The sequence below is a fragment of the Gigantopelta aegis genome, chromosome 9 (genome assembly GCF_016097555.1).
Source record: "Gigantopelta aegis isolate Gae_Host chromosome 9, Gae_host_genome, whole genome shotgun sequence".
Classification (NCBI taxonomy): Eukaryota; Metazoa; Mollusca; class Gastropoda; order Neomphalida; family Peltospiridae; genus Gigantopelta; species Gigantopelta aegis.
The window spans coordinates 11,835,241-11,856,759 of record NC_054707.1 but is presented as its reverse complement, the minus strand read 5'-3'; the positions used below and the strand labels follow the sequence as shown (position 1 = coordinate 11,856,759).

The 21,519-nt window shown below is 34.7% G+C and overlaps 1 protein-coding gene across 1 annotated transcript; it reads left to right on the top strand.

Moving 5' to 3' along the window:
• Positions 1-129: 129 nt before the first annotated feature.
• LOC121381954 (polypeptide N-acetylgalactosaminyltransferase 11-like) lies at positions 130-17,998 on the top strand. The gene is made up of 14 exons (XM_041511387.1): positions 130-231; positions 1,740-2,013; positions 3,306-3,376; positions 3,858-3,939; positions 4,596-4,762; positions 7,699-7,823; positions 8,695-8,939; positions 9,507-9,624; positions 10,516-10,665; positions 11,577-11,708; positions 12,497-12,580; positions 14,989-15,099; positions 16,421-16,564; positions 17,053-17,998. The coding sequence occupies exons 2-14, from the start codon at positions 1,808-1,810 to the stop codon at positions 17,179-17,181; spliced, it is 1,764 nt and encodes a 587-aa protein (XP_041367321.1). The 5' UTR covers positions 130-231; positions 1,740-1,807; the 3' UTR covers positions 17,182-17,998.
• Positions 17,999-21,519: the final 3,521 nt, after the last annotated feature.

Here is a 21,519-nt window from a genome sequence, read left to right as displayed (position 1 = left end):
TAAATTAATTTATTAAAATATTAATGATATATGAAATAAACTGTAAGAGCATATTTCGTAAGCGATATCCTTAAATCAACTGGTACAAAAGTTTCCCACGTTTATAGTTATGCGTAACTATGGCTGTAACTGGTCGTAAATAATGTTATGTTTGCCAACAAAATCTGTATCGTCCGTGGCCCTGTTTCGGTGAGGGCCCTGTTTCGGTGGTTTCGCCGTTTGTGCTCAATAGTACGTACATTTGAAAATGTCTGACGTCGTTGACTTTTGCATGGGGAAAGTAAACAAATGTCTGTCACATTCACAGAAATGTTCGTAAAAATAAGGTTAAAACGAGTAAACTTGCAAAGAAAGCAAGATCGAATTTTACGGTTAGGTTAGTTCACCAAGGTAAACATCTACGGTCCGTTTTTTAACATTTTGACAATAAACATCACAATAATAAATATCGTGCCGGAGACGTTTATCTTGATGAACTACGGTTAGGCCTACCCAGTCATAAACACGATACATTTCTTAATACCTTTTTTCTATGATTTTTGAAGACATGGCATGCATGTAATGATGATGTAGTCCAAGATGGAACCAATATAAAAAAACCCACCCATTTTCTATGTCTGATTCGGACTAAGCATGCATGTAGTAAAGAGTATTTTAACAAAACTTTCACCAACATTTCGGAAGACCTTGTCGATGTCAGCACCACGTTATCTTATTTAGGCATGCAGGATGCCGCTGCACTGTGCCACGCCATATCCTCTAGCCCCTCAAACAAGCTAGGGAAAACACTTTAAGTCCTGGTGACTGTTTATTGCAAAATTTAGCATTTTTTATACTCCTCCCCACATAAGTTTGTAACTCGTCAATACCCACTTTCCCTCCTATTATAACATAAATTGATAATTTGACCAATACTTTATAAATAAAAATGAGACAGTTATTCTGAAAACTGTCACTCTTGGCAAACATCCTCTCCCTCCCCAATAACATGACATAATTGTTGGGACGGGATTTAGCTCAGTTGGTTCAGTGCTTGCTTGAGGTGCTTGCAATGCAGGATCGAACCACCTCAGTGGATCCATTCAGCTAAAAAAAAAAATTCTTGTTCCAACCAATGCACCACAATTGGACAAAGGTTGTGGTGTTTGTTTTCCTGTCTATGGGAAAGTGCATATAAAAGATCCCTTGCTGCATTAGAAAAAATGTAGCAGGTTTCTTCTGATGACTACGAGTCAGAATTACCAAATGTTAATGTGCTCCAGTAGTGTCATTAAACAAAAAAAAACCCAAAACAAATACATAATTGCTCTTAACAAACACTCCTGCCCTGATCCACATGATACTACCTCCCCTTAGAGCACAGCCCCATGACATGTATATACAATATACATATACTCCATGATGATGTAGTGTTCAAATAATATCAGGAGTAAGATTTTAATTTTCATGTCATTACTTCTGCGTAGTTTACATGCTTACAATTATACATCTGACTGCTCTTCTTATTGTAGATCAAAATTAGTCGGAGGTTTTTGAAGTCACCTTCAATCTGTATACATACAGTTAAATTTTATTGTGGAATTAACTTGGAAGTAGTTAAATACCCTTAAGATTTACACTGTACTTGTTTGTGTTCTGTTTGTTTCCTTATTTTTGACATAAAACACTAACTCGTATTAATGATACTAATTATTTGAATGATCTGTGCATTAATTTATATGAGTCTTAATTATTTTCAGTTCTCAAAATTTGGACATGGCATTGCAAATAAAGATTTTATGCTGCTGAATTGACTTTATGTTTTGGTATGCCGCGACTTCGTCAGTTCAAGTTTCTGGCATTTATACTGGTTGCTGCAGGGGCAGGAATATTTCTTCTTAATCACATTGTGGGAAATATTCACAAGTCAGAATCACATAAAACTGGGAAATGGAGAATAAAGGCCCGTCAACACTGGAAAAGTAATCTTCCTGAACCCCCTGATGACTTTGAACAGAGTGAGGAGGGAAATGGGTGAGGTTTAATTAGATTATTTATTTACAGTGAAACCTGGCTAAACCAGACACCCATGGAACCAAGTAAAATTGCAGTTTAAGGGGCATCTGGTTTAAAGAGGTTCCATTCTGTACTGATATTAAAAAAGGAAGAATGAATAATGTCCTGTTTTTAGGGACTTCCTGTTTACAAAGGATCTGGTTTTGACTTGAGAGAGATTTCACTGTACATAATAATGGGGATTTATATGCATATGTTTATCAGTATCTTGTGGTTTCAAAAATGAAAACGTACTACGTGTTTGATCTCATTTTATTATTTGCAAATTTTTATATATAAATATAAGATACAAAATACAAAACCAATTCTTATGTATTTTAAACCTGAAATAAATAAATGTCAAATAGAACAAAATATAGCATTTACTGGTAGTAAATGTGAGTATGAGCGCTTCAACAGAGAGTGGGCATTGTACAAGCTGCTCTTCCAATATTAAAACAATACAATATTATTTGTGAAAATATGGGCAAGCTTGTCTACACACTACAGGGATTATAAAAATTTAATAGAATATAATAACTTAAAAGGTTTGGGGCGTCTTCTTTTTTTAAAAATATATTTAAAAAAAAAAATATATATTTTTTTTTCTATCAAGAAAGATATGTCTGTGTGAATGTGTTGTATGAAAGTGTGTATTAAAAAAGTAAAAATCACAGAATCACTATCTTTCATTCTTCATTAAGGTCTGCTGTTTAATATTATACAAATACTGTCTAAATTTCAGGTTATTTGAAATTGTTATTAGTTTTTAAAAAAACCCACATATTTCCTGGGTCATGTAGACCACCTGTCCCTTTTTCCCTGGATTGGGGCAGGTAATTATTAACATGGTATCTGTGAATAATAATAATAATAAAAAGAAAGAAAAACAAAATCTTATGGTTTCTAATAAAGATAACTGTTTTAAAAGCATATTTAACATTTTATTACAGAAGAAAATCAAAGTGAATTAAAGTTAATTTCCACAATGCTTAATTTGTTACAAAAAGAAATGTAAAAAGGTTAATATTACATAATCTGTTAACAAATTCATTAACAGAAAAAATATGAGTAAAGTACCAAAAAATAAACTTCTTGTTTTAGTTGGTTACGGTGATCAATATTTATTAATTTCTGATACATAATGGATAATACATGCACACATTGTAAATTTGTGAATTCTCATCTCAGAATCTTCATGGATACTTACTGCCAGATGGAGGACATGTTATTCTAATTGTTGTATTTATTTTATTTTGTTCTTCTTTCAGCTATAATCCAGATTATTTATTCAAGCTAGGTCGAATCCTGACACCCACTGATCAAAAGAAGCATAATGAAGGTTTGTTTTATAATTCTCTGTATAACTCTGTCCTAGACCAATCACACAGCAAGTGAGTGCTTTATCACTGGGCTGTGTCCTGTGCCTAGTTGAAGGTGTAATGCCATCATAACCACATCTGCTGACCATTGGTCATATGTATGAACTGTAACTGATGTTTTCGGGACAGCATATATGAACCTCAGTTGAATATACGAATGGTGTTACATTTTACATGTTACCAGGGCCGTACCCTGATCAAAATCCTAGAGGGGGAGGGCACTACTTTTTATAAACAAATGAAACATACAAATGAAACCCGTAGATGTGTATACTATTTTCTGGAGTAAAAAAAAGAGATTCTCAGTGATACACCCCCCCCCCCCCCCCCCCCCCCCCCTGGTTATCAAAGACATGCCTTCACCACATTGACCAGTGAAAAACTGGCCTTTGACAGACCAATACGTGTAATGTGTTTCAACTATGATGTTACATTTTACAGGTTATCACAGACATGCCTTCAACACTTTGATCAGTGATAAACTGGCTTTCGACAGACCAATACCAGACAAGAGAAATCCACTGTAAGTAGAGTGCATCAAACCAATGGAAAGATTTGTTACATGAGTTTAAAGTTTGTTTTGGTTAGTGACATCACTAGAGCACATTGATTTATTAATCATCGGCTATTGGATGTCAAACATACGGTCATTTTAACACAGTCATAGACAAGAAACCTGCTACATATTTGTCATATGAGTGCATTATAGAAAATAAATGCTCGGTAAAGACTATAAGAAATGTCAAATTCAGGCATGTGTACAGGACATTTTACATGGAATGTATAATAAAACATCTGTCATCAGGGGAATTTTATGTTAAATATTTTAATATATAAATAGATACAAATATGAGTAGGTAGGATTTTAACCCATAAAATCTTGCCCATGCAAACACATCTTAAATTGAATGCAAAATTGCTAGTTTCTTTGATTTAATATTTGTGAAATAAAACTTTAATATAAATGTATTACCACTGTTTGTTAGTTGTTTGATTAAACGATAAAAGAGTCTTAACAACTGTTATTACCCTTTGTTTGATATTTAATATCCTTTGATTAAACAATGTTCTGTGGGTATGACAAAACTAAAGTTTGTTTGCGTGATTAAGCATTGAAAAGAAATTAATTTGTCTTGGGTTATTGCAATGCCTGTATTTCTGTGATTTGGTTTTATTCAGGTGCCACAGTAAAGTCTACCCGTCCCAGTTACCGAAGGCTAGTGTTGTCATCTGCTTCATAGAGGAAGCTTTGTCGACGTTACTGCGGACAGTTCACAGTGTACTCAACCGAACCCCGAGTCACCTTCTTCACGAGATTATTTTAGTGGATGATTTTAGTGAATCGGGTACATTTTCACTAATTTAATTTTTTATTATTATTGACTTGTTTAAACTATTGTCCATTTTTACACTACACAGATGCCATATGCCATTAAAGCCTATGTTAAATTTCCAACTTCAAAAGAAGATTGCTAATAGAATGGGTTATTGTTCAGATTAAAAACATGTGTTATTATGAAGATGTATTATTTTATTTATTTTTACTCCAAAATTTAGAACATTTGCACCTCAGTTTTTCACTACATGGCTGGATCTGGCTGTAGTACTGGTCTGTATATGTGGTGCAGGAACTGATTCACACTGGCAGTGTTTTTGCCAGAAAGAAATTTTTGGGTATAACACTATGGAATTGAATGCAACTACCCGGTAGTCAACAGGGGGTATGGGGGTCCTCTCCCACAAAGAAAATGGGTTACATTTAGGGTTAGGGTTAAAGTGCTGTTCCAGATGTATGATGTATTGAGCTATATCAATCAACATATTATTTAATATGATTAGAAAATAAAAAAAAAAAAAATTATATACCGGTATATTTTCCATTTAAAAATATTCCCCTGAAAAACAGAACCAGCTGAATTCGTTTCGGGAATTTCCGTAAGATTTGATCCGTGACGTCACGAAGGGAACCCCTTTCGATAGTCGGCGCCATTGTTCATTGCTTCTTTTGTGTTTATTATGGTAAAACGGAGTGTTGTTGGCGGCTGTAGCAATACAAAAGCCGATAAATTTAGTCTTCACGCATTTCCTAGTAATGTTGCTGTGAGAAAGCTGTGTGTGAATTTGATTAAAACAACGTGGAAATACTGGACAGGAAGAAAATGCCTGAGACCGTTGCAACAGAAGACACTTTAGTTTCGATTTGTTGTCGGCTTAAGCGAGATATGGGAATACCATGTGTTATGGCTTTTAAAAAAAGATGCCGTACCAACAATTTTTCTGCGACACAAAACAAATGACAACAAGCCGACGCCATCCACACCGAAATGACTTTGGGGTGCATATCGTCAATGTCCCAAATTGCGTTATGCTTTCAACTCCGGTCAGTTTATTTTCTCATGCACGGTTCGTGCAATCATCGAGATCCGATTTGTTGTCGTTTGCATCTCATTCATTTGTGAGTTTTTTCTTTACAGTTCGAGAACATTAAAACAATAAAGTACAGACAAGTAAGTATCTATAGCCTAGTCCGTCCCATCCTACAAAAATGTAGGTTTTTTTTGTAAAAAAAAAAAAAAAAAAAAAAGCTAATTTTGTATGCATCTTAGAAAACAATCGGCTCAGAAATAAATGACTTGTAAATTCCATAGTGTGAAAAAAGGCGTTCCCTGTAAAACAGACTATAAATACATTAAATTAATTTGACTATACCTTCCCACAGAGAAAACCTTTTTTCCTAGTATGGAATGTGCTATAAGTTATTTATTTCTGAGCAGACTGTTTTCACAACTGCACACAAAAAGTAGTATTGTTTTGTTATTTCCAAAACACATTTACTTTTTTTTTTTACGTCAAACTAAACTGAAATTATTCCCACAAAAAAACACCCATCTTCATAGATGGATGGGACAGACTAAAAGTCGTTTTTGTTTATTTCTTAAAATTAAAATAAGTTATGTATTTCTGAGCAGACTGTTTTCACAACTGCACACAAAAAATGGTATTGTTTTGTTATATCCAAAACACTTTTACTTCTTTTTTTTGCGTCAAACTAAACTGAAATTATTCACACAAAAAAACATCTTCATAGAGGGATGGAACGGACTAAAAGTCGTTTTTGTTTATTTCTTAGAATTACCGATATCGGGTCTTTTCTACTATATCACAAGTATTAGAACATTCAGTGTAGCAAAATAATTCGCACGAAAAGCTAAAGAACAAAACAAGAATAAAAGTTGTAAATTAGTGGTAAGCTGTCTCCACGACCATTTTCATCGTCATCTGTCAGGCCGGTGGTTCGTCGGAAGATGTCCCAGGTTCAAACTGATAAGGCATTATTTCTTGTGTTGCACAAATATTAGTCCAGTCATCATTACTACACTATTCATCATCGAAAGAAGAATCACATGATCATTGAGCTTGGCAGTCACTGTCGGTCCCACTTTCGCTTGCGCTGGAAGTCATCTCGTGGTAGGTTTCTGTGAAGCGCGTTCCCTTCGTGATGTCACGGCTATTTACAGGCAAATGTTTTTACCGAGAATTTTACTCGGTCGTTTCCGGCAGTGTTCTACGGGAGTGATGTTTTAATACTTTTATGGGGCATTTTCGTAATTATTGATTTACATATCGGTGTAAAATATTATTGCAATGAATTAAGAACGCATTTAATTGTGGAATTTGAAATTTTAGTGTATGGTCTGGCACCGCACTTTAAGAAAATCATACAATAATGATAAAAGTCATTAACTTTGTCAAAATGTTAACTTAAAAAAATAAACATTTGGGTATGGCACCATACCCGTTTTACTCTCTGGCAGAAACCCTGACTGGCCACCTATTCTGCGGTACACCCATGTCTCCAAAAGTCAGTACACAATAATACAAAACAGCATGGACTTTTCAATGAAAAACACAAATCATTTTAATATGTGAACCACAAGACTTGTTACAATCAGGAACTATCATAGACCTGAAAGTGAACTGTGAAACTATAATTGTATGTAATTGCTGTAAAAAAATATTTATTGTTCCAATATTTTGTTTTGAATAATTATATCCATTTAGCACTTTAGGTGAATAATACTTAAATATACATGTAGATGGGGGGAAAAGGACCCTGTTTTTATGAATAACAAAGTCATGATAGATTCTCATGCAAAACAGGTTGTGGAAAATGTATAATTTTTTAATGTGATGTGAATGGGTTTTCGTATATTTCAGTAGTTTTTATTTTCAGCATGTTACTCTGATGGTTTAGTCACTTTATTGTGTTTTTTGTTTGCAGAAGAGTTAAAAAGTACTTTGGCCAAGAGTCTGAAGAATTTACCCAAAGTCAAACTTCTCCGTGAGTCATTTCGCCAGGGACTCATACGAGCTCGCATCACTGGAGCGTCTCAAGCAACAGGGGAGGTAACTACAGATTACAGTTTGTTTTGTTAATGACACCACTGGAGCATATTGATTAATTAATTAATCAGCTACTGGATGTCAAACATTTGGGAATTCTGACAAGTAGTCATCAGAGGAAACCTGCTTCATTTTCCTAATACAGCAAAGGATCTTTTATATGCACTATCTCACAGACAGGAAAGCACATACCACGGCCTTTGACCAGTTGTGGAGCACTGGTTGGATCGAGAAAAAACCCAATCAGTTGAATGGATCCACCGAGGTGGTTCAGTCCTGTACTGAGCAAAATCCCATCCCTACTAGAGATTATTACTCGGAGTTAATTTTCTCAGTTCTCAAAGAAATTCATAAATACTGTACATCATACACACACACATATATCATAATTTAATTAACATAATTTACCAGATTTAGTGCTTGGCAGAAGCAAAGTTGAAGGTACTCGATTTAAATGACCTTTAATCAAGAGGAGACTAAAATGTTGTGAATGTTGGGTAGCCACACTGCAGTGCCCAGTGTAGACATTTTCATGAATGTGTACAGATTTTGAAAAAATACACTTTTCTTTTCTTTTTGGAGTGAAGGTGTTGGTTTTAAAAATAACTTTTTTAGTATGTTCGATCATTTTCAGTATTAGAGCTAGTATGCCTTGAATCATTGTCATAAAATATACAAGAATGATAGTTATAATACGTAATTATAATTGTTCCTGAAAATTATGCCTCGACTTGTAAGATAGCATCATTTGACTGTCTAGATAATTGAATAATACATTTTTTTTATAAAACGTTCATTTCCTTTTGAGTTGATAAATAGATGCAGAATGCTTTTCACAACAATGTTTATACAGTCTTGTTCCTTTGTTTTGTAGGTTATTGTGTTCTTAGACAGTCACTGTGAGGTGAACAAACAATGGCTGGAGCCGCTGTTGGCGAGAATCGCCGAAGACAGGAAGAATGTGGTCGTGCCCGTCATCGACATCATCAACCCCGACACTTTCCTCTACGAAACATCCATGCTCGTCCGAGGGGGCTTCAACTGGGGTATGCATTATCGCTGGGACCCTCTGCCCAAGAAGATCACCGAAAATCTGTCTCTTCAAGTGGAACCTTTTATGTAAGTTATACAGAGATGTGATCTTTGGAAACTGTTTTTCCGATTTCAGCTAGTTTTTATAAAATAATTTTTCACAAATAAATATTTAAATATTCATAATATTTGCTATTGTTCCTCATGCTATACATATTACATGTATGTTGATGTTGTTTCTTTGAATGTATGTATGTATAATATCATGTATAGATTAGAGAGGGTCTCATGGGAGACCAGTCACCTTGTACTGAATATGTTAACCCTCTGAAAATAAAGAATTTTATTATTATTATTATTATTATTATTAATATTATTACAAACTGAAAAATTACCTGTATTTAAATATAGAGTTTCAGCTTTTCTAAAAATCATTTCAGCTTTTGGTTTTAAATGGGTGTCGCATTAAAGTTGTTGCTATAAATGATGTACCCAAAATAAAAGACTCCAATCAAGTAAAAAGTTAAGTTCATTTAACAACACCACTAGAGCACATTAATCATTATTAATCATTGGCTATTGGATGTCAAACATTTGGTAATTATGATATATAGTTTTAGTTGGTTTGTACATTGTTAGTTTTTTTTTATTTAGAACACCCACCATGGCTGGGGGATTATTCGCTATGGACAGAGAATATTTCCACTCTCTTGGAGAATATGACCCCGGTTTAGAGGTTTGGGGCGGAGAGAATTTGGAAATATCATTTAGGGTGAGTTTTTCTGTACAGTGCTAAAGTTTATGTAAATATTCTTGGAAGTAATAAAAAGTCCATGATTATAATTATGAACTATTCTTTCAAAATACTGACAAATATTCAAGGTCACCAATATTGAGGTGTGTTCCAAATGGTCATATCAAGAGACTGCTATGAACTTTATAAGACATTAGGACAACCAAACATTATATTCCAAGCAAGAAACTGCAGTTTCAATTAGTGTAAACTGGATTAATATTGAGACATGATTTTTTTGGCGTAAATATGCACCTCAGTGCATGTTTGTGACGTAAATTTCGTGAGAAACAAAACACCAACTTAAACACACTCTAACTGGAAAATAATGCGTTCGTATACATTTTGCGACTTGAGGTTCACTGCGAACAATGCTAAAGTTAATGTATGCACATTTTCCCACTGGTTTTCAAGAGGGACCATACAGTGTTTTTGGATAAAGAGAATACTCCCCTCGTGTCTTGTGATATCATAAGTTATCTGCATGAGTTGATAAAAGTATGAAATCTGAGGTTTGCCGAGGACTTTTATACTTTTATCAATGAGTGCTGATAAATTATGATATCACAAGACATGAGGGGGGTATTCTTTTTATCATCCATTATCATTCTTTTCATTTGCGACAATTGTAAACAATGTTAATAATGTTGAATGAGAGTGGCGTGATGTCACTAATGATAGGTTTAGCACTGAAACATACACAGTGATGTAACAAAAAGAAGCAATATCTCCTAGGAGAATATCGCAGGAGATATCACAAATTATAGTGTCAGCGATATCTCCTACAAAAGCCGTTAATGGATGATAAAACCTAATACCTTTAAGAGTATTTATCCAGCCTGTGTGATAATTTCAAACACTATGTTTCAGATATGGCAATGTGGAGGTAGGTTGGAGATTGTTCCCTGTTCACACGTTGGTCATATATTCCGCAAGAGACGGCCGTACGGGTCACCACTGGGTGAAACATTTGTTAAAAACTCACTCAGAGTTGCTCTTGTGTGGATGGATGATTATATCGTAAGTGATTTGACTTTATACTACTTTTTATAGTTATGGTAACTACTTTAATAATATCCCTCCCCCACTGAGTCTACAATACGAGTTTAAACTAAATTAATGTAATTACAAATATTCCCCTGTTATGCAATTTACTTTATTTTAAATTGGATGATGTCGCTAAAAAACGTACTGTTATTCTTTGATAAACCTTTTCTGACACTATTTTAGTGTTTTCCCCAGCTTGTTTTAGCATGGCGCAGCACCATGCCTCACTAGTTTAGCACCATCTTGCCTTAATCAGTGCCATGCTGCACTGAGATTAAAAAAGCCTTTTTCAATAATTAATTCTAAAATTGCCTTGACAAAACACTAAAAATATTATTAATTGATAAAAATGTCTCTATTATATATTTTGCCATTCATTTATTAAAGCAAGAGCATTAATTACATTTATGTTTATTTCAATTATTTATTTTTTGTCTTTAATGCAAAAAAAGTGCCCTGAAAATGGTTAAAATTGCCCCCAAAGTGTTTTGTCTACCATGCCTTGCCAAATTTCTAGGGAAAACACTACCGGTACTATTTTATACAATCTGTGATGGCTATACTATAAATTCACAAAAAAATTAAACAATTCTTATTAAAACTAATTTAAACTAAATGTATGCACTGTTATTTTGGATTATGATTGAATTGTAACATTTTTATTAATTTTACTTTGTTTCTCTTATTTATGATAAGCTGGTTGTTTATCACACTAAGCCATCTTTAAAATGACTAATGACAGGAGCTTAAAAATTTGGCATGCATCCCAATTTTATGATTAACTAGTACACAATTTGAGAGTCAATTTAAATATTGAACAAAACAAATTTAAAAAAAAGATATAAATGAAGACAGAAATAGTTTAAATTCCATTTTGTTTTCAGAAATATTTTTACAAAATACGTCCTGATGCTAAGGATATTGACCCAGGGGACATCAGCTCAAGAAAAGAGTTACGAGAACGTCTTCAGTGCAAATCTTTTAAATGGTATCTGGAAAATATCTACCCTGAACAGGTAATACAAATATTTATCCTATAACTTACCCATGATATCCATGTCATAAACCCATGTGATAATTTACTTTATTAACCCGATTAATAATGGTATGCAAATCTGCACGGTCTCTAGGTAATTTGTTGCTATGGATGGGTCATTTACTTACAAGCCAAACATGAACCGTGTACCCGAACGTAACGTTTTCAAAGATTTGTTTAAAATGCGTGACGTCAAACTAATCTGTGCTAATCGTGATGATGTCATATTATCGATGGCGGCGACTTTAGTATTGTGATTTACTAAAATAGTAAATAGAATGTTATTTTAGAAGTGTTATAGGATAAATAGAATTCGCTACTCGTGTTTTTTAATACGTAAAATATCAACCTAGTCTAGTTAATCGGTATTTGTCTCGGCAGAGCCTCGACAAATACCGATCAACATGGACTCGGTTGATATTTTACATATTAAAAAATACTCGTGACGAATCCTCTATGTATGTAACACTGAGTGAAATATCTTAATATATCAGTGTAAGTCACTAGTGACAATAGCACAACTTTTATTATATAAAACAGTGAAATGTCTCAAAATATCAGTGAAATAAAAATATCTGCCCATATTTTTTAATTTTTGGGGCATTGAGGCATATACTAGGACATTGCTGCATGGCTGCTATTAAATCCATGCCTTGAAAGTACAATGGTATACAATTTGTGATTGTTATATAGTCATTCAATGTTTTAAAGGAACAACATTGACAAACTGTACCTATATACAATGTTGTTATAATATTTTTTCGCTAGATATTTCCCGACAGTAAACCAGTTGTGACAAACAAGCAGAGATTTCCAGTGGTGCATGATGTCACTGTGAAAAGAAAGGGTCAGGTTGGTATTCATTTGTTTGTTAGTTTAATTTGTTCATTCATTCTTCCATCCATCCATCCATCCATCCATCCATTAAATTTTTCACTTAAGCTCCAGTCACATATACACAATTTGTGCCCCGAATAGCCCCCATCCTATCCTGCCACGGTTGCTCCCGAAATATAGCTAAAATCGGCATGAATCGGCTTCACTCACGACGTCTCTATGATTACTCAAGATTGCTGTAAATTAATACTGAGATTGCACTACGTTCTTGAAGCCGATTCATTACGAATTGCTATGACGTAATACGCCTCCGCTACGGTACCTTGACGAATACAGTACGACTCATCACGATTTATCTGGAATGCACCACAAAATACTAAGACTCCTGACGACTGCTTCCTGGTTTACTCAAACGTCCGCAAGACTCGCATAAAAAGGCCTGACGATAGCCAAGTCCCACGATTACCCCTCGACTATCACAACTGTGTCTACGGTGCACGTACGGATATGCATGATGTACTCACAACTGCTTTAAGAATGCGTCACGAATTGAAAAATTCCAAGAATACTCCTGACCAGGGGTGGGGAAAAAAAATAAAATTGTCAATCGGTCCCACTTGATGTCGTCACTACGGGGGGGGGGGGGGGTAGGAATTTAAAAAAAAAAGAACATATTAAAAACGATATTTGCCAAATAGTTTTTTTAAAAATCATAGTGATATTTGTATAGTTTTATCATGAACGCGAAACGATAAACATGAAAACGAAAAGAAAAAAAAAAAAAAAAATCACATATGATCAGTGAAAACCCCCACAAATTGTATATATTTTACATAATAGAATCAATAATATAAAAAAAGGAATAAAAGTTATGAATTTTAATTCCCATATATGTATAAAAAGTATGAGTATTCAGTACTGTATCCTGAAAATTAATAAAATATGGCACCGTTGAAGCGTTTGACAGCCTGAGCTAGCACATGTTTAGACAAAGAGATTAATAACTCATCACTGATTGGATGAAATTTGACCTCTATTGGCTCTTGAGATAACAGTACATGTAGCTGTTCTGCTTACTCCCACTTGTTAAAAAAAAAGGTGGAAACCTTTTGTTAATTTTAAAATCCTTTATAATTATTGGATACACTACATTGAACAGTTAACAATAAATACATTTATAGATTATTGCATTATATTTTATGCTATTTTAAGCAGTTTGTATTGCACAAAAGCCTCTTGCTTCAGACTAGGACACTCGACCCGACATAGCTCCGTACATAGGTGTTGACAGGTGTTGATTGTAACGAGTTGCAAATTCTGGGTCCTTTGTTTTAATTGGAGTGTAATACCTTGATGGCTCTCTAAACCAAGAATGGTGCTATCGTTAATGTCTGTGTAATCTCTTGACCGGCTCAGCGACTTTGACAAATGTCTAGCCTTGTAGCAGTCGACTGACACTACTGTAGGTCCGACTTCAGTGACTGGCGATATACTTAGGCAGACTTTAAAATCACAAACGTCTGAAACACCAGCCATATTGACCACTATTTATTTATTATTTTAAATCATGCACGAGATACCGATGTCTGGGCTGGCCGGTCCACTTGACTGATAGGAATTTGTTCCAATAATAGAAATGGACAGATGCTTCGGACCGACAAGAATGACAAAAGTGGGACCGGCAAATGCGCGTTTTTAAGAAATAATTTTGGTCTCAGAGATCGAGAATCGTCCCAGACCGGGAAAAAAGGGCTTTTCCCCACCCCTGCTCCTGACAGTTTTGAACATGATCAAAACTGTCGGGTGCCTATCCAGACGTTCCAAGAATACTGAAGAATGACCAGGAAGCCGCTATGGTCTCACTATGCATATCCAAGAATAACCCCGATTTTTCAAGTTGTGGTCATTTGGGGCAAAAATCGTGTATATGTGACTGGGGCTTTACTCACTAAGCCACTGATCCAGGCACTTGTCCACTCATTGCTGGACACTGTTATAGAATGGACAGATTTCAAATGTTGTGTACTCTTCAGACAAGTACTGTTATTGTTTGTGGGAAAAATAAATTTATCACATGGTGTGAAAATGTTTTTATTACTGTAGTAAGATTGAATAAGTATGCAATAAATAGACAAACATGCAACAACAGCTGTGAATATTACAACCATTGATGACTGGTAACAATCATAAAAATGTTATATATTTTTTTACTACATCTTGTGGTGAAAACAAAAATCTTATTATTATTATATTATTACCAGGCCTGTAGGGATGATATGTGAAGTGTTTTTGTGTGTGTGTGTGTGGGGGGGGGGGGGGGGGGGGTCATGTTATAGTGGGGTAGGGAGGTACAAATGTATTTTTGAAATTATATATAAAAATGGTGTATAGCCTGATTACTACTACTATTATTTATTTGTTAGTTAAAGCATCTTGCATCTGGTCTGTGTGTTGAATCAGAGAGTGCCGTCTATGACAAACGAGCCATGGTACATCTAGCCATTTGTAAATCACCATCGGAAAGCAAAGAACAGGTTTGAAAATGTTTATGTAATTGTACTTTAATCCATCCCATCCTCCTACAAAAAATGTTTTTGTAAATAATTTCAGTTTGGTTTGACGTAAAAAAAAAAAAAGAGAAAAAAAGTAAAAGTATTTAGAAATAACAAAAATTTACTATTTCTGTGTGCAATTTAGAAAACAAATCCTCTCAGAAAAATTCCATGGTATGAACAAAGGCTTTTTTAAGCGTTCCCTTTGGGAAGGACTATAGTTAAGTCCTGTTTAGGAGAGAAAAATATATATTGTTGATCTCTGGTCAGTTGATTTTGACCTTGTGCGCCAACATTTTTTCTATTTCTTCAAATTTCCTGTGGTAGCTACAACAGTGCCCTCAATATCAGAAATATTGGTGTGCTGTTTCAAATAATAAAATTGTAAATCACAGTGACATTTTGGGTCTTTGATTTCTCTCTAAAAACAGGTTTTGCTGTTGAATAAGTAACGGGGCTTGTTTTTAAAACATATTGTGTCAAAGTTTGTAAAGTTGCCTTGACTTTATGGAAAAGGTGATGAAGAGCATTTAGGGTACGAAGACAAATGAGGGGGAACCATGGTCAGTTAGGAGGGACCAAGGCAGATAAGGATGACATAAAAAAACCACTAACTAAATATACGATACCCAACGTTTCTGTACATCCATGCTTTTCAAGAAAAAAACCCAAAACACATAACCACATCAATTCTGGAACTTTGGCCTGACCAGAGATTGACTATATATTTTTTTCGCGGCCTTACCAACTTTATTGCATCTACCGGCCTTGACATTGTAGTGGTTAATTCAACAGATTCAGGGCTCACAATGGAAAGGATTTTGTTTTAGCCAATTTTTTTATGTAATGTAGAATATTTGATTGAAAATTATTAAACCATAACATCAACTTAATTTACTGGTCAATTGTTTTCATTTTACACTATAACTTTCATATCAGCTCAACCTTTGTGGAAATTAAATAAGATTTATAGGATATTAAACGAGCTTCCATTTAGTATCATGTTTATGTCCCGAGTGAAGTAATTTTCAATTGTCACGAGCTTTAACGAGTGACAATAAAAATTAGTTCACGAGGGACATAAACATGATACAAAATAGTAGCGAGTTTAATATCCCATTTATTACCCATAGTCGATCTTAATTTATATCACTCAACTCACTTGGCTGGTGGTCCTGTAAGGTTGTAGTGTGCCAATCGATGATGTTGAAGTGTTACGTCCCACTTGGCATTCTAGTGGGACATATCACTTTAATATGTACCAAGATATTTTTAATCATATGGGTAATAAATTCTCTTTCAGACCTGGTACGAGACTGACGAGAAAGATTTGCGGCTGTCAAACCTCCTGTGCCTTGATGCCACTGAAGACAACCACTCTGCGATGTATGCCAGACTGATGAAGTGTGGAGGATTTGGCTCTCAGATGTGGGACTGGACCACGCAGGTAGCAAGTCGTTGGTTAGACATGTCGGATTTCTCACTTTACCTAGCCACACTTCATGGCTTTTTGGTACAACTTTTATATGGGAAAAGAAAAATTGTTTGTTTCTGGGAACCTGTCCCTACCTAGGAAAAAAGGGCAAACCATAATTATTGGGGGGTTTTCAATGTATTATTATTAATTTTGGTAACATATACGTATATATTAAAAACGTAACGAAAAAAACCCATATACATATATAAAAAAATGATATTAAAAACGTAACGAAAAAAAAATTATAATAAAAATTCTGATTGATTTTTTTCAGCATGATTCTAGGAACACACAATTTTCTTATCGGCTTTGTTGTTTTTGACAGGGTTGTAAGAATTTCCCATTCATACCGTTACAGGATAAAGCTGATTGTTTGATTGTTTTTTAATTTTCAGTATGTACAACCCAGCCAGTGGGAAGTATGTGTCGTGTACATTTGAAATTTTTTTTTTTTTCAGTCTGGTATTCATCAGCTGTACAACCCAGCCAGTGGGAAGTGTCTGTCGAGCACCGGGGTTGAACCAGGAGCGTTCCTCAAACTGGTCATGTGCTCAGAACACCAGCTGCTCAACTTCCAAATGATGTAGTCTATTGGCTAAGACTCCAGATAGACCGTCATCTTTATATATTTTTATATCATCTGTCACCTCTTAAAGCTTCTTGGTTATTTATTTCTGCCAATACTTATAAGCAAAATCTAAAAGGAAATAGCAGGTATGTGGCACGTGATTGACTATTGAAAAACATCTGTTGCCAATAAGAAGACAAGTACTGGTATGTGAAACTGGATAGCAAAAGAAGTTTGAAGATTAAGGCTGTCTGAACAGGAAGGAAAATGAAAGAAAAACCTGGTAGAGGGGAATATTATTCAGCTGTTTAATTAATGAGATTATGTAACAGTATATTTATCGGCGGCCGTTTTCAAAAAAAATATTTTGAAGCGTTGTTTATATTTTATTGTAAGACAGATAAGAGAGGATGATAATCTAAAGTGTATTGAATTGCTAGTTAACATCAATAATGTGTTTGCACCTGTTCTTGAAAATAGTCTTTGGTAATGACACAGTGATATTAATGAATCTCAAGCTTCGCTGAAATCCAATTATTCTGCAGCTGACAATATGTATATATATTGTTTCTATTTCAACCTTTTATAAGCCTGTATAACAGTAAGTACTTGCTACTGTTTGTTGATTTGACGTGGTTGAGCAAATAATCGGGTATCATTTCATCAACGTTTTTAAGTGCCTAAGAACATCAAATGAACTATAATATTGAAACCCATCTACATCAAGGGATGACAGCCACAACTAGTTACACCCACTTTTTGTGAAAATGAGAGTAGTCCACTCTCACATTTTTCTGCTTTAAAAAAAAAAAAAAAGATAAATTTTGCTATTATTATATTTTGTTTTTTTAATTGTTGTTTTTAATTTAAAATGGTTGTCCTGTCATACTGTGTATGTGATGTAAAAAAAAAAATCAGAACAAGGGCAGACCCAGGAAATATTTTAGTGGGGAGACCAAGGACAAAAGTACCCATGGACCAACTTTTACCAAATATTTTCCAAAATTGTAAACAAATTGTTAAAAAAAGGGACACTTCAATTTTTTTAGGGAGACATTCCCCTTCTCCCCATTCTTGGATCTACCCTGCAGAAATGGAGCTCATCAAATAAAAAAATACAGAAATTGTCACAGCAACATTGATATGGCTGAAAAAAAAATTCCAAGACATAGCTAAAAACTTTCCATGACATGTTTAAAAACACTTCTGTGATGGAGTAATAGAACTCATAATTTTGTATTATGAAAATGGATTTTTTATTCACTGTATTTTTTTAATTTTATGTTTTGATATATGTTTTATGCTGAACTATTATATATGATGAAGTTTGTGTTTGATAAAGTATGTCAAGCACAGAGATTCTCTAGGACATGGGTGGCCCACTGCCCAAGGCCAGTGTAATTTTTACTCAGGCTACCAAATTGCAGTATTAACTAGTCACTGAAGATTAAAACAACTAGTTTCATAACTTACAAGATGCAAAAAAACACAATTCTTGCCAGCTTTTGTACGGTGCTACATAAATCTGTCTAACCCTTAGGCTAGACAGTATCTAAATATGCCTGATGCCATAACTCATGTTGTACTTCTTTTTTCAGATTTCTATAGAAATACTTATTCGCCAAGTTGCCGTTTTACGTTGAGTATTGTTTAAAAAATATATAAACAAATTAATATTTTCAGCTTTATATTTATGGTTATGTTATTGCATAATGTAGACTTATTTTTCCGCATATGATTAAATGAGTTTGTAGGTGAAGTGATTATGAATCTTTCTTGAATAAATTAATGTTTTGTTTTCCGAAAAGGAATCGGTCTCGGTTGTGAGGTGTAAATAAGGCAATTCCAACCATCGGGATAAATGCAGACTGGTCCCACCTTGCCAGGATTAAACTTTTCCCCTCTCCAATCTGTCCCTGTGAACAAGCCGCAGAAACTATTGAACACATCCTACAATACTGCCAACAACACGGCCAACTCAGAGATGCTCACTGGCCAACAGCGAAAAACACCGAAGAAAAACTTTATGGAGACCAGGAAACACTCCATGTCACTGTGAGATTCATCCTGGCAGCAAACATCTCCCTGTGATATCATTACAAGAAGGAACAAAAAGAAGAAGAAATATTTTTGAAAGGGCCACAGTAAAGCATTTTGTCGCTCGAGTTGGAATTGCCTTATACACATCTCAGAACAGTGATAGATTATATTAGTATAAGGATTTAGATATAAATATCTTGTCTAGGGATTTAGTATTTTCCAAAGTATCAAATTCAAAGACAATTTGTTTTAGTAGAAAAATATACTTAAGAAATTACGTTTAATGTACATTTTAAATATGGAAGTTAATAATACACTAACAGTATGCTATTTGAGGACACTAGTAGACCATCTACTTGTCTGTCCATAATAAAATCTTTAAATTTCAAGCTGAAATCATAATCCTTTTTTTTTTAAATACCTAAAAAAAATTCTTTATATTCCTTTTGCCGAATCCAGTGATTCAAGTGATACACAGTTTTGTGATGTCAAATCCGATATATCCATTGTCATAAGTGTTTTGAATCCAATTTCATTCAAATTGTGTGTGAGACATAGCCTAAAGTTAAAGGGCTCGCTTGTTGCACCATCGATCTAAGATCAATTCCTGTCAGTGGACACATTGGGCTATTTCTCATTCCAGTCCATGCTCCACAACTGGTGTAACAAAAGATGTGGTATGTGCTATCCTATCTGTGGGATGATGCATATAAAAGATCCCTTGGTGCTAATAAAAAGAGAATAGGCCATGGTGTGGCTGTAGCAGGTTTCCCCTCTAGATATCTGCATGATCCTTAACCGTATGTCCGACGCGATATAACCAAAAACAAAAATGTGTTTTTGACTTCTTCATTAAATAAAACATTTCTTCTTCCTCTATCATATTGTAAAAATTTCATGTATTGGCAGTTTGCATGGTGTTGTAAATGGATATTCCCGTGATGTTTCAGTTCAAATCTCTTAGCTTATAGAGTCATGTATGTAGCACACTGTATTATGTTTAATTTGTAGTGTTTTCATCACAATGAAATTTAAGCAGGACCCTCGACTTTAAGAACAGGTACATGACAAATTGGGGGGGGGGGGGGGGGGGGACATAGCCCAAAGGTCAAGCACTCGCTTGATGTGTGGTCAATCTAGGATCGATCCCCACCAGTGGGCTCCATTGGGTTATTTTTGTTCTAGCCAGTACACCACGACTGGTATATCAAAGGCTGTGGTATGTGCTATCCTGTCTGGGATGGTGCATATAAAAGATCCCTTGCTACTAATGGAAAAATGTAGCGTATGTCAAAAATTATAAAATAGTTGACATCCAATAGCCGATGATTAATAAATCAATGTGATCTACTGGTGTCATTAAACAAAACAAAGTTTAACTTTTTTATGACAAGTGGGGACAGGGTATTCTAACACAAGGCGTGGAGGGGACTACAGGCTGTGCTATTAAAGGAGCATGGCACAGCGTTTCAATTCTGTTACGTAAAACATTGATTTGTTTTGGGTCCAGGTGTCTAGTCATGCTTTCTCATTTATTCTTTAATGTACAATTTTATAGTTATAGTATAGCATAATTATAGTTTTGTGACATATAAATATCACATATTTTTATAGTGACATTTAGTATAATAGTTTGTTTGTACAATAGTCAGGCATGATATTATCCAATATCATTGTGTGTGTAACGTCAAATTCAGTAGATGTGACATATACGTTTCATTCCTTGGTTTATGTTACAAGTTGATGGTCGGTATAAGTGTTATATAATTACAAGTTATACAACATATGCTGAACTCCATTGGACACTCGCCACCTAATTTTCAGTTGTTATTGCTATTGTATGTGTGAGGCTGCTATAAAACGCACACTAACCCTAAACCTTGATAGGCATGACATAGCTTAGTGGTACAGCACTCACTTGATGCGCAGTCAGTCTGGGATCGATCCCCATCGGTGGGTCATTGGGATATTTCTCGCTCTAGCCAGTTCCCCACGACTGGTACATCAAAGGCCATGGTATGTACTATCCTGTCTGTGGGATGGTGCATATAAAAGATCCCTTACTGCTAATCGAAAAGAGTAGCCCGTAAAGTGGCAACAGCAGGTTTCCTCTCAGTATTTGTGTGATCTTTCATCATATGACTGACGCCATATAACCGTAAATAAAATGTGTTGAGTGCGTCGTTAAATGAAACATTTCCTTCTTTCCCTAAACCTTGGATACAATATTTTTGCTAACCAGAATGCATCCAGTTATAATGTATCAGTTAGATGTAATATTTTGTTTTGTTTCTTATTCTTTATACAACTGTAAATC

What these genes read in the sequence shown, in the direction of transcription:
- LOC121381954 (XM_041511387.1), top strand. Translation starts at nt 1,808, where the DNA reads ATGCCGCGACTTCGTCAGTTCAAGTTTCTGGCATTTATACTGGTTGCT. An exon ending in GGATGATTTTAGTGAATCGG is followed by an intron (nt 4,763 to 7,698) that starts GTACATTTTCAC and finishes TTTTGTTTGCAG; the next exon opens with AAGAGTTAAAAAGTACTTTG. An exon ending in CATCGGAAAGCAAAGAACAG is followed by an intron (nt 15,100 to 16,420) that starts GTTTGAAAATGT and finishes ATTCTCTTTCAG; the next exon opens with ACCTGGTACGAGACTGACGA.